Raw genomic sequence first — 13,768 nt, 5'->3', positions numbered from 1 at the left:
AAAACGAAAATAAAGACACGTCCCATGTCTTAGAATTAAATTACAAATTTATCCTTATTTGAAAGTTGTTGAAAAGAGTCGGGATAATGTAAGTACACAACTAAAAAGATACATAACATAGATATATTGATTTTTGCTATTTTTAAAGCAAAAAAACTACATATTGTGCCTTTAATATGTTTAATATCAAAAGTAACCGAAAAGTTGTCGGGCAAAATGGCAGATGGCGAAGTATGATTCGTCAGGGGGTGTCAATCGTCCTGTCAATCGAGCTCCCTGCAAAGGGTCAATTGACTTAATTTCATAAATCCATATTAGCATCCTTAACTCTGAACTAATCTTACCAACAGATGACTGCTATTAAGAACAACTGTCCTGTTGTTGTTTTTATTTATTGAATCCTTCCACTTGATTTTTTGATTTTCAAAGTTGCGTCTCTTGGCTGCAACTTTGGCTTTGTACGGCTGCAGTTGTTTGCAAGCTGGACAGGTCTTGTATGCAACACTTATTAGGGTGTTGCACCCTGTGCACATTTTCTGAGAACTTCCTGGCATCTCTAAAATGAAGAAAAAATTATATTAAAACCTATATACAACTTGTTTTTGTAACATGAGATCCAGTAACAAGAGGCACAATTATAATGTTGGGTTAAACCAAAAATCACATTTAAAAAGCATTTAAAAAGTAAAGGGGTGGTTGAATATGATTTCACTTTTCTAACTTTAGTTAGTGTAATGTTGCTGTTAAATTATAAAATAAATAAATTAAAATTTTGGATAGGCAAACATTAAATTTTATATATAAAAAAAGCAACCAACTAGCATTAATCAACTCACCTGTCTGTGTACGTTATACTATATAAAAAATGAACATCATGTTGTGCATAAAAAATACACGTTTTTAATTTGTACCTAAGACTGTAAGGTTTGTACCATAGTACACGCTGTATTATGGCAGGAACACGTGACTTAATTGGTCGAAAGTTTCATGGGATCTGTAGTTCTTAAGGCATAGGCCTACACGCAGCTTATCTACATGAAAGTAATGCAATATATCTCGCATTTGTTTGCACATATTTGTTGAAGAATGTGTGTATGTGCAAATATATATCGTTCAGTCAGTACAGGGTTAGCTCACTAAATACGTAACGTTAACTAACTTTACAAAACATTACAGGATACGTAACTGAAGGCCATTGGTTTCATCGAGAGTGCTCACATACGATTCTAACGTCATATTTACCATTACAGCAAACATATCACTAAAAAATAACTTAACAAGCGCTAGCTAGCAGCTAGCTGGCCAGCTGGCTACATGCGTACTTTGCCGATGTAACTTTACGAACTTCAGCTAAATCACGAGGCATTCATTTGTCCTACTGACGTCATGATCACTCACATGGTTCTAAAGTTAGATTTTTCATTACAGAAAACATGATCAAGTAAAACAACACGTACCACTTAACATTTATCATTAAATAACACAGTTTTAGGAAATTGGATATACTACAGTACATACCTCTCCGACTGTCGATCGCAATGCCACATACAGTGACAGTCCTTCTCTTTAGCGACTCCAATGGATGTTTGAGCATTGAGCATTAACTTTACGTACCGAGTGGTACATATTTGTGGCGCTGCAATAAAGTGTTAATAAAACAAATCACCTGACTGAAACGTATCGTTCTGGCTAAACTTGTTAATGCGTTTGATATCTTATTAAATCATACTTGTGTGAGACATAGTGAGACACATAGCAAAGGTATAATATTTTTTGGCTGGCTGTTCGCGAATAGTTTGCCAACAAGTTTTGTGCGGTTTGGTACGTAATCAACACGGTCATGATTGCGCGATTCCCTGCCGTTTAATTTACACAAAACACATGAAAACTAAAACATGCAAAAGCATTTTAATTATGAATTGTTCCTTTTGCGAGGCAATACCATACTATTTCGGTAAGTTACCTCGGGGAAGTGCGATCCAAGGTGCTCGTCGGACGTCTATCCTCAGTCTGGCATGCTTGGCACCTCAAAGGCGTGGAAATAATTCCTAATTTATATTAAAATAAGTGTATGCTGAACATCATTTATTAATATTGTCGCCTTTATAAGCTTATAAACAAGCATCTGGAACGGGGGAAATGTATGCCAAGCTTAAATGTATGTATAGTGCCTCTAGTGGACGTTTCACCCGGAAAGTGCAGGGAAATGTACTTTCAGGTACGTATTTCAGGGTTTGCAAAAAAGTACCCAGAGTAACGTATTTCCAATGAGCCTGGGTTGGAATATGGAGTGCCTCTCGAAAAAGTTCAGGAGATGGTTGAGTGGTTGAAGGTCCACAAATATCCCATCTCTGAAGTCGAAAATTATATGAAGGAAACGACTATTTACAGAGGCAAGTGGATCCGCAACAATGGGTCTAAAAGCATTCCTGAAGTTTTGAAGGAGTTCCCCAGGCTTGTAGACAATCCTGGCATGGTAAGAATTATTTTTGTTGGTTTTTATTATTATTTTATTAATTATTTTGGTTTTGTTGAAGAAATTTGAAATGGTTAAGCTGCTAATGGGATGAGAAGTGGGTATTCATGTGATTTTTATCCTGGTCATTGAATTTTGAACATCTTTTTGAACTTTGATTGCTGATTTGTTGTCATGGCACAAATAGCCAGATTATAAATTGACCTTTATGATTATAGGCTGATGTGTTGTAGGTACTCATTTAACATTTGGCAAATTTGAATTTGGACTATACAAAAGGAGAAGAAGGGTAAATTCATATCCAGTGCATTGATTAAAGGCGACTTACTAACTGTACTGTTACTCTGGACTGTCTGCTTCACTGATCTAACTAACATACTTGACTATTAAGACCTAAGTTACAACCTTTATTAAAGGAAAAACCTGAACCCATGACTCCTACAAGTGAGAGAATCTGGGGGCATTTTTGCTGGCATGGTTTTGGTCCACTTGTCTTCTTAGAGCAGGGGTCTCCAATCCATGTTCCTGGAGGTCCACAGAGTTTAGCTACAACCTACTCCAACATTAATGCCTGTATGTTTCTAGCAGTGCCAAAACGCATTCAGTGGGTCAAAGTTGTTTTGAGTGATCACCTTTATCATAAAACATCTTTATCCTCCTGGAAGTGGTCTCTTCCACGAGGACAATGCCATCTGAATGGTTTAAATTAAATGCTGAATGGTTTAATCTATATCCAACTGAACACCTGTGGGAGATTTTAGACCAGCACTGTCTAACAAGTTATTCTTCACCATCATCAAATCACCAAAAGATTGAATATATTTTAGAAGAAGGATGTTTCATCTCTGTAAAAGAAAGTACCATGTACTCAAGCTGTTCTGGTGGCATTTGCAGTACCAAAACTTTACTAAGACATTTTATGTTGGTTTTTCCTTTTATTTATAACTGATCATCTGTCAAATGAACATCTTTTAGTACTTTGTTCTTTCCTAACAGGTGCTTTCTGCAATACATTTTTTTTTATCCGTATTGTTCTAGTTACATGTGTTTTCTATGTTTTCAAAATGGATCAGATTTCACAAGATTTCAAGCAGCTGTATCCTGATGCAGCGAGAAAACTGTTTGAAAACTGGACTACTGTCAGTGAAAGATTTCTTCCATATGCCCAGCGAGAGGGTAAACTGCACTCAGTACTGGGTGACATGACACCAGGTAAGCTATTTCTTATAATGTTATCTCAGAATATTGTTTTTGTAGTTCACCTACCTAAAGCATTTGAGCCTTCCATGAAGTAGCTCTAAAAACAATGTCATTTTTTTGATTCACCATGTACAGTCTTCAATAGGATCCTTGCTGTTACAGTACGTCTCCTCTACCTCTGTCTACCACCACTGTTGCAGTTTCAAACTTATATCATTCATAGCCTATATTTAGCACAAAAATCCTAAATAGTCCCCATACATTTAGAAACTTGATGTGGGTATTCTTAGTCAGTCAGTCATTTTACAATGATAAAATGAAATTTAAAAAAGCTTAAATATCTCTTGCTTGTCTCCTATTCTTTTGAAAGCAGGCATTCCAATGAACTAGCCTGGGTTTCCCCCTGCTGCCTTGCGTGCAGCGCAATTTTATTCACGCTGCTAGGCAGCCTGGATACCATGGACCAGATTTTACCCTCAAAAAGGGAACCAATCACAGAACGGGGAGGGAGCAGCAAGACGATGACGACGTCCATGCGACACACCGAAGCAGTTTGTTTATATCTATGGATCCAACATGGCATCAGACGCGAAGTTACCTTTCGATGCAGCCTTAGATAGTGTTCTAAGTAGTTTAGAACGCAAGTTTATTTCGTCTTCTTCCTCGTCGGATTTCTGTCGCTCTACATACGTCATCTGGTATAATTGAAGCGATTGGCTATGAGCTACGTACAGGCGCATTTGATAGACATTTGTAGAGCCCAATAAACAGCTCTGGGCATTCGTAAACCACGCCTCAAATACGAGAAAATGAACATGTGGTTCCCAGACCACGTCTCAATGAGAAAAGAGGTCTGACGTTAGCCAGGCTACCAATGAACAGCAGTTATAAGACTTTTTTTATTTTATATAAAATGCTATCGAATCAAAACTATTTGTTATAGGGCTGTAAAATCGATTAATCGTATCTAACATAAAAGTCTGTGTTAAAATAATATATGTGTGTGTATATTATATTTAGCACACATAATATACACACACACACACACACACACATACTGTATATTATGTTACACATACAGACCACTTTTGATAGATACTGACCACTGCTGACCGGGAACACCCCTCAAGAGCTGCAGTTTTGGAGATGCTCTGACCCAGTCGTCTAGCCATCACTTGGCTAATTTTGAAAGCTGCAGTCCATAACTTTTTTTGTGTGTTCAAAATGTACAAAAAGTATATAATGAGTACATCATGAATCTATTTTCCAAATCGTGTTTTTGTCTTATCCTGAATCACTAACGGTACACCTATATAATAAGTGTTTATATTCAGACTATTTTAGAATGGCGGAGGAGCACAGTACCTGCGTGACTCGTCATAGACATAAAAAGAGAGAAGTAACTCCGGTTACAATGTTCTTCTGCAAGACGCATGCAGTTCTGTTTATTAACCGCTAGAGCACCAAAAGTTATGGACTGCAGCTTTACCCAACAAAAGTTAAGGAAAGCTGCAATTCGTAACTTTTTTTGGATAAAAATGTACAAAAATCAGTTATTGAGCAAGTACACGAAAGAACCGTGTCCTTTCCCAGTGTCCCAGTCGCCTTAACTTCCCCAGATTCGCAACGGTACATTTATAATAATGATTTATAATTTGAGCTGTCGGGTCCGATTTCACTGGAAATGTCTGTCTGTATACTAAGAATATACAGCTATTATATCGCAAGTGAGAGTACTGGTGATGGTGCTTCATTTTTAGCTTAGTTCTTACAGCAGTTATTTAGAATTTAAACCACATCAAGAAAATAGCTTCAAGTACCCTGCAATTTTATGTTTCAAACAGAGATGACAAAAGTTATGGATTGCAGCTTTAAGAAAAATACATAAATTATCAAAATTAACCAAACCAGTAAATGAGAAAACAAAAAGTACGGCAAGTAAACAACCATAAACAAAGAACAGAAAATTTTAACTGAAGAATAACATTTAAATGAGAAAACTATAGGCCTTTATCAAAGTACGCGTCGTCACATCCGGCTCTGATTAGTAGTGTAAAGGAATTTCCGCCTGGATTATTTTCAATGGACAGGCGCCAGTTTTGAGAAAAAAATTATACCCGTTAAGTTGAACTTAAGATTGATCGTCAATATTTTAAACTTTAAAAATGTTGACTTACATGATACCCTACCATGCATGTAATTTTTCATTTTATTGTGTAACATTATCTTTCCTGTAGCTGCCGGGAGACAGTTCGTCTGTCTAATTTCGACAAATCACGTCTCTGCATGTCCATCTTTTGCAGCCCATCAGATCTCAGCATTTCCATCTTTTACATTTTACGACAGCCAATCAGGTCTCTGCATGTCCATCTTTTGCATTTTATGAAAGCCCATCAGATCTCAGCATTTCCATCTTTTACATTTTAAGACAGCCAATCACTGTGGCCCTTTCCATCATTGCCGGAGCATGCGCATAAGTCCACCTCTTATCGCTCACAGCGAATCAATAAATACTATTTTTATTTATAGAGTTATTTTTGGAAATATATATATATATATTTTTTTTTAAATAAACTTTTAACTACGTTACATTGTTTTAGGTAAGACATTGACACCGAAGTAAGATTTATCTATTTAATTAACTATATTTAATTAATAGTTTTTTCTTAAATAAACTTGTACATTGTGTTAGGTAAGACGTCGACGTTGTTGCTTTGTTTAGTCTGCTAACGTTAACTAACTTAGCTAAGAATGAATGAATGAATGAATGAATGGAGTAACGTTAGCATTAACGTTAGCTGAAACGTATTTTCGGTACAACACCTGATATTGTGTTCACTTTTAACACAGACAATGATTTAATATGAATGAATGAGTTTTGTGTTGTATTCAGGTGTTGCACCTGTTATAACAGGAGACTTTGTGTTTACCAACTGATAATAATCTTAATATGATTGTATTAAATTACTTCTATATCTGCTACTACTATGTATTAATATATTATACACTGAGGTACTATGTATTAATATATAATACACTGAGGTACTATGTATTAATATAGTATACACTGAGGTACTATGTATTCATATATTATATGTATTACAGAAATATATAATACACTGAGGTACTATGTATTAATATAGTATACACTGAGGTACTATGTATTAATAAATTATACACTGGCTAAAAATAGCTAGCCTATCATATAACGTTAGATTATACATACCTCGTACCACGATATGGCTGAATTATGCATAATGTTAATTAGCCTATAGTTTTGGGCACCAGTTTTTACCTGAGGTAAAATAATTTTGTCTGTTCATTGCATCTGTAATTCAATACATAGGCATAAAACTGCGCCTTTATTAACATTAACATGACGTTTTATGACGTAATATGGGGCTTGTGTTGTTTAAGTGGGCTATAATCGATAATAATCATAATGTGGGCTAATTGTAAGCCTATGTAATCGAAATGGTATGTAATAATCTGATTTTTATGGAGTTATGGCATATTATTATACCCACACACCACAATTCCTCCCAAAATATCAAACTATACCTTGTCCAAAAACACTGAGATGAAAATGTGCTATGTGAAATAAATGTATGAAATTGATTCACTGTCATATGTTACAGATTGAGAAGTGTCTACTGCAACACAGGGGGCAAATGTCTCTGTTTGGGGGGACACAGACATGTGACTGTGGTTTCCATACGAAAAAGGTATAAGAAGTGTTTCATAAAACTGTGATGTGTTGATGGTGTATTGTGTATTTTTGAATTTAATTTCCTTTTCTGTGAAACTGTAGCCTTCCAGTTTGGCCCCTGTGTCATCCACACCATCCACGTCACCACCTGTAACACCAGGGCAGTCAGGAACAACATCTGGAAAGGCACCTTTAAAGCCTACTTTAACTTTGGCATCGGTAAATGCATGTCTTTACAGATATTTATGTTATCATATGTTATAGCATTTTAAAATGCTTCACATAATGTTACTAATTTCTTTTTGTCAGTTTACAAAGCCACGTTATGGTGGGGCCCATGGTGCAGCTTTAAAGCCAAACCTAGGTGTGGCAAGGACGCATGCAACCAAAGTATATAGTCAAAAAATGACATTTCATTCCATAAAGATATGCTAAGTTTATCTTATCATTGTTACTGCAATACCTGATAATGATAGATTATTTCATTCAATATTGTAAACTGTGCTCTCTTAATCTTGCAGCCTATTAGCACTTCTGCATTGTCCAGCCCTGCATCTAGGACACCATCTCCTGCTCACAGTCCCAGGCTGTATATTCAGACCGTCTCCCCCCTGTCTCTTCCTCCTTCTTCTGTGTCTGAAGCCACCTCTGCTTCCTGTGCTCCAGGAGCTGCTTCTAGAGTTGTGAGAAACTCTTTAATTTTATCGTTTTCTTCACACTAATATTGTTGGATCACATAAATATGCTACATTTTGAAAAAACATTCCTCATAAGTGGCTTGTAATCATATCTACTGTATGTGTTTGCCTTTTTTAATACATTAGGAAGTGTCAGCTGCTGCCTCCTCTGGGACGTCCTCTGCTCCTCTCACCCCTGTGATCAGCTCCACCTGTGTTCCCTCTGCTGCTCCATCTGTGGCTGGATCCTCTGTTCAACCTGCCGAGGATAGGGTGACCGCTCCAGGTTCAGAGTCTGGATGGCTTCCCGCAAAGTTGATGAAAACCATACCACCACAGGATCAGAAATGGATTTCAGCAGCTTTATGGAAGCAACATCGGCTTCATACTGACCTGAAGCTGTGGTATGATCCACCAGAACCAGCTCTGATCTATCACCAAGGCCCCGCTCCAGAGCGCTTTTTTACACACAGGCTTCTACTGTGGATGCCATACCACCTCTGGAAGGTCAGGCTGTCCTGTACTGTGTGTGGGAGACAGCTCACAGGCTATGGGGCACACAAGAGAGCCCGTCAGGTTCTGGATGTGGACCAGTACTACCTGATGATCACAGAGACTCTCTGGTGCAGTGGGTGCAAAACGGCCTTAATTTCCACCAGCAAGGCCATCTTGGACCAGCTGGACTTAGCCCACAGACTGGAATTTAGGCTGATCCTAACTCGAAAGTGAGTATACTGAGATTATTTAGCTTGTGTAACAAATGTTTGTCATTTAAAACACACTTGAGATGAGCTGGTTTTAATGTTTGTGTCTTTCTGTCTCTCTTTCCCTTTGTTTTATTTAGGCATGCCTGTGACATGCGAGTCATAAGGTTCCTGAGGGAGAGGGCCCTGGGCAACAGCCCCTCTCGCTTAGTGAGGCAGCTGCGGGAGAACCACAGCGAGGAGTGGCTGAAGCGTCTTTGCAGATACCTTGGTGCCTGCTCAGACTTCATCTCCCAGCCAAGCCTGCTCCCTGTGAGGTTTCAGGAGCCACCTGAGCCCGAAACTATCCCCTCCCACAGGTGGATGCTGGCTGTTTATGGGCGAGATATCTTGTGCAGGATTGACCACATTAAAGCCAGCATAACGTCCACATATGGCTGCATCCTGAAGATGGACTCCACCAAAAAGGTAACTATTTTTACATTTCAATCAAAATAATTGAAAATACACCATTAGTAGTAGTACAGTAGTATGTAAGTAATGTTCCATATATAAATAATTTAGCATCACTCACTGTCTTTTCTGTGTGATTGCAGATCACAAAGAAGCTGTCGGGGTTTGCAAAGGGGACAGCTTTGTGGCTAACATCTGTCAGTAATGAGGTGGGCCAGATCCTCACTAGTGTTCTGACAGCTCAGGAGGGTCCAGCCCTGGACCAAATGGCAGCTGACCTCATCCGGAGGTACACTGATGCGGGTGTGGCTCCGCCTCAGCTCCTCTATGTGGACTGCGACTGCTGTCGGGAGGGCACTGGGCAGACCAAGCTCAAGCAGCGATTTGGTGGGTGGCCAGAATTGGTGGTGAAGCTGGACATCTACCACTTTATGCGGCGACTGGCAGCTGGGTGCACTAAAGATGCACATCCTCTTTACCCCATTTTCATGGCACGCATGTCTTGCTCCATTTTTGAATGGGACGGTGGGGATGTGTCTCTGCTGAGGCAGGCCAAGAGGGAGCAGCTGAAACATGAAGGTGTCCCTGGTATCACCAACACTATGGTGGACCAACGGATCACCAAGGAGGAATTGGCCCTGCACTGCCGAAGGCGGACAAGAGGGGAGCAGCAGACCATTCTGATGATCGAGCACCTCCTCAGCGAGCTGATGGGGGTAAAGGGTCGAGACCTTCTTGGTGTCCCTCTCTTGGACCAGGAGAGGATGCAGCACATCTGGCAAGTCCAGAAGAGGCACGTAAAGTGCATTCAGGATGAACCAGGTGTGCTGCTCTACACACAGACTGGCACCACCACCAAAGATGGTATTGTGCTGCCAAAATACAGATGTGCAAGGGGCTCCACATCACTGGAGTCCTTTCATCTCCACCTGAACAGGTTCATTCCAGGTCAGTATAAATCATTATTCATCAAAAATATTAAGGGTGACACAATGAATGTCTTTCAAATAGCATAGCACAAAAAAAGTAATGTAACGTTATTGATCTTATCTAAAGGAACAAGCGCCAACGGTTTAAATTTCCAGCTGTACCTCCTGGAAGGCCTGAACAGGTGGAATCAGGACCGTAAAATGGCATCTCTGGCAGGCACACCTCCGTCCCTGTTAAGCTACTCCGGGGACCTGGTGCACTGTGTCAACACCCACAGTGTTAAGGTACTTGGAAGACAGCTTGTACCATCTTTTCAGCCACCATCTGTCTATACTGGTGAGTTTTAGCTTTAAATTGCTTTTTATATTGCATAAAAATAGAATATTTATATTAATTTTCTGAAAACTGATTTCCCTCTACTGTGTTCTCCTGTCTGTCCCAGGTGAACTCATAGGTATAGATTACCTGTACCGTCAAACAGGGCAGGCCATGCAGGACGTGGATCCTGACTCTGAGGCGACAGAACAGATGTTGGAGGATGTGGGCATGGAGGAGGAGTTGGAGGATGAGGGATTCGGAGATGTCAGTTTGGACCTTAACCTGGATCCCACTATTGAGGTGCTGGACCTGTCCCCTGGCTCATCACCCACCACGACCAGCATAGCCAGGACTCCTGCCTCTGTCCAGACTGGGTCTGCTAACACCATCACAGCAGCACCTAATCAACAACTGGTAACTATTCTTAATAATAACAGTACAAGTTGTATTATTTGTATAGCACTATTAACTTTATTTGTATAGCGCACTGAAAAGAGAAATAGAAACAAACTAAATACATTAATACAATCTAAAGAGTAAATAGATTAATAAAAAAGCAAAGTAAAAAAGATAGATTAAATTCCATAAACATGTTTTTTCCCCCCTTTTTTTCAGTCTTTCAACTGGATGACCAGGGTGCCCTCTGGTCCATCTGCCACGACCACCTACGCCGCCTCTGGTCCATCCTCTGCCACAACCACCCACACCGCCTCTGGTCCATCCGCCACGACCACCTACGCCGCCTCTGGTCCATCCGCCACAACCACCTATGCCGCCTCTGGTCCATCCTCTGCCACGACCACCCACGCCTCCATCCTTCCTCTCCCGACCACTCTCACTGTCGCTGTCGCTGCAGCCACTGCTCCTCCAGCAGTGCAACCAGTGCCTGAGCAACCGCTGGTAAGACTTTTTGATGAGTACATTGTGTAAGTACATTGTGATGGTTGTGTTGTTCTTCTGCCTGTAATATTGTATCTTTTTAACATTGATTTACTCTTATATTTTACCAGGCTGTGGATGAGCGCAGTGTACCAGGGATAGAGAAAGTGGACAACCTGGCAGGCTACTTGGTGGGGCTTAGGGTGGAAACTGGGCAAACTCTGAGCCACCAGCAGAGAGTGGCGTACGCTGCCCGGCACCAGGTGCGTCTTACAACAGGACGCTTCAGGTGCTCAAAAACCAAGCCTGAATTCACGCCTGGTGTGGACAGCATGACCCGTTGTGTCCTTGGGTCAACAGGATCCCCTGCCCAGTGGCCAGACTGTTGCCGCCTGGTAGAGTCTATCTTTGTTAAACTGTGTGATATTCACAGGAGCCCCAAAAAATTGGGAAATCATGCCGTAACAAGATGGACTCTAATTCTGAGGGACTACAGTAAGATCCGGCAGCTGGTCCTGGGCAATGGGACTGTGATGGAGAATACCACCCTGCAATTGTTTGAGGTGAATCAAACAACCTTAATTCAGTGGCACAACAAGCGACTGAAGAGGCAAGAATGTGCCATCCTGCTTCAGGGTGTGAACTTGCCAGCCCCCATTCCTATTGCTGCTAGGCCTCTCCCACCTGGACAGATTCGCCCCACTGCAGCACCCCTACAGCCTGGTCCCCAACACCGCTACCACTTGCCTGAAAGCACAGTGGGAAAGGCAGTGGACAAGCGAAAGTCTGCAGTTCCAGCTACGCACCCCCCTCCTCCAAAAGTTTTCCGGCCAAGGCAGTTGTTCCCTGCTGATTCTGCCCCTTTACCTGTTGTCCCCAACCCCAGTCCTGCATTTGCCCCCATTGTCCAAACACCTGTTTCTGCTCTTTCACCTGTCATCCCCAACCCCAGTCCTGCCTTTGGCCCGTTTGTGTTTTTGTGTCCAGCTCCAGTTCCTGCCATCCGGCAGATTGCTCCTGCTGGCCCCATTCCCTCCCCACCACCTGCTCGGTGGCTCTACGTCCGCACTGTGGACAAAAACAAGTGCAGTGTGTGCCACCAGCCCCGCAACAAAGATACTGGCCACAGCCAGTATTATGGCCACATTTACTGTCCCCAGACTGCTGTTATGCCACTTGACCAGTGGATGGAGGAGATGAAGAAGAAGAGGGCAGATAAAAATTTTTTTTTTGTTTATTTCAAAATGCTACATGTGTGTGTGCGTGTGTGTGTACGCCTCCGTTAGGGTCATTTGTTCACCCTCCATGAAGCTAATTTGTTCATTTGCTTTTTAAATTTGTTCATTTACCCCATATGAGACTATGTAAGCTTAAAGCTTTTTTGTTTGTATATAGTCCACAACCTGTTATATACTGTGTGTGTGTGTGTGTGTGTGTGTGTGTGTGTGTGTGTGTGTGTGTGTGTGTGTGTGCGCGCGTGTGTGCATGTGTGTGTGTGTGTATGCTCGTGAGGGTGTGTTTATGTGAGAGAGAAGGAGAAGGTGTTTGTAAATAAAAAATAAAAAGAACTTTATTTCTACAACAGTATCCTTTGGCTTTTTTCTATCAAACCTATCTGGAAAACTTTTTACAAACTCACACAGATATTAAAATTACAAGAAAGGGACATAATGGTATTCCAGACAGATCCACAGGGTGTGAGAAGTGAGTGTCAGAAACATTTCTTTGATATAAAGGTTTATTATTATTATAAGCAGTAATAGTATCACATTCTTATTTTTATTCTTATTGCAACAAAGCATTAAAATTACAAGAAAGGGACAGAACTGTATAGCAGACAGGTCCACAGGATGTGAGAAGTGATTGGCAGAAAAATTTCTTTGATATAAAGGTTTATTATTATTTATTATATGCAGTAGTAGTATCAAATTCTTATTTTAATTATTTGTATTGCAACAAAGCATTAAAATTACAAGAAAGGGACAGAATTGTAAAAACATTAATAAAATAAACATATGAAACCATTTGAAATTCCAGTGAAATATCACTATCATATGATATCGCAATATGATATATATGACCTTGGATATGATATGATATGACCTTGGATTCACAATCGAATTTCATCATAGAACGAATTAGATTGACAGATCCTTCTTGGCCAATGACGATACCACAATAATGTAAAGACCAATCGCGAATCAGCATTCATACTGTGGCGTGCAATTTGATATAGAGCATCTTCAACAGTAAGCAAAAATAAACATAGTTCAGTTAGAAAGAGAGTAATTTAAAAAAGATATTAAAGATTCTTATATTCAATGGTGAAATAATAAAACAAATAATACATTTCAAGAAACCACATATTATCATTTAATAAATACATTTTAACATGTATCCATACAATGAGAAATATGTTTTT

At 40.1% G+C, this 13,768-nt stretch overlaps 2 protein-coding genes across 2 annotated transcripts in view; both read left to right on the top strand.

Annotated features, from left to right (window-relative positions):
- The window catches only part of LOC311289760 (uncharacterized protein), a 208,198-nt gene that overhangs the window by 40,924 nt on the left and 153,506 nt on the right, over positions 1 to 13,768 (top strand). The window lies entirely within an intron of this gene.
- LOC311289067 (uncharacterized protein) lies at positions 3,541 to 10,936 on the top strand (the record flags this gene model as incomplete). The annotated part of the gene is made up of 9 exons (XM_084406826.1): positions 3,541 to 3,688; positions 7,488 to 7,549; positions 7,907 to 8,068; positions 8,210 to 8,787; positions 8,907 to 9,234; positions 9,363 to 10,167; positions 10,276 to 10,485; positions 10,592 to 10,881; positions 10,928 to 10,936. 9 exons carry the CDS (start codon positions 3,541 to 3,543, stop codon positions 10,934 to 10,936), a joined length of 2,592 nt encoding a protein of 863 aa, XP_084262952.1.

This window comes from Rutilus rutilus (assembly GCF_951802725.1).
Source record: "Rutilus rutilus genome assembly, chromosome: 4".
Lineage (NCBI taxonomy): Eukaryota > Metazoa > Chordata > Actinopteri > Cypriniformes > Leuciscidae > Rutilus > Rutilus rutilus.
Note: the sequence above shows the minus strand (reverse complement) of the source record. Positions and strands in the feature narration are given on the sequence as shown.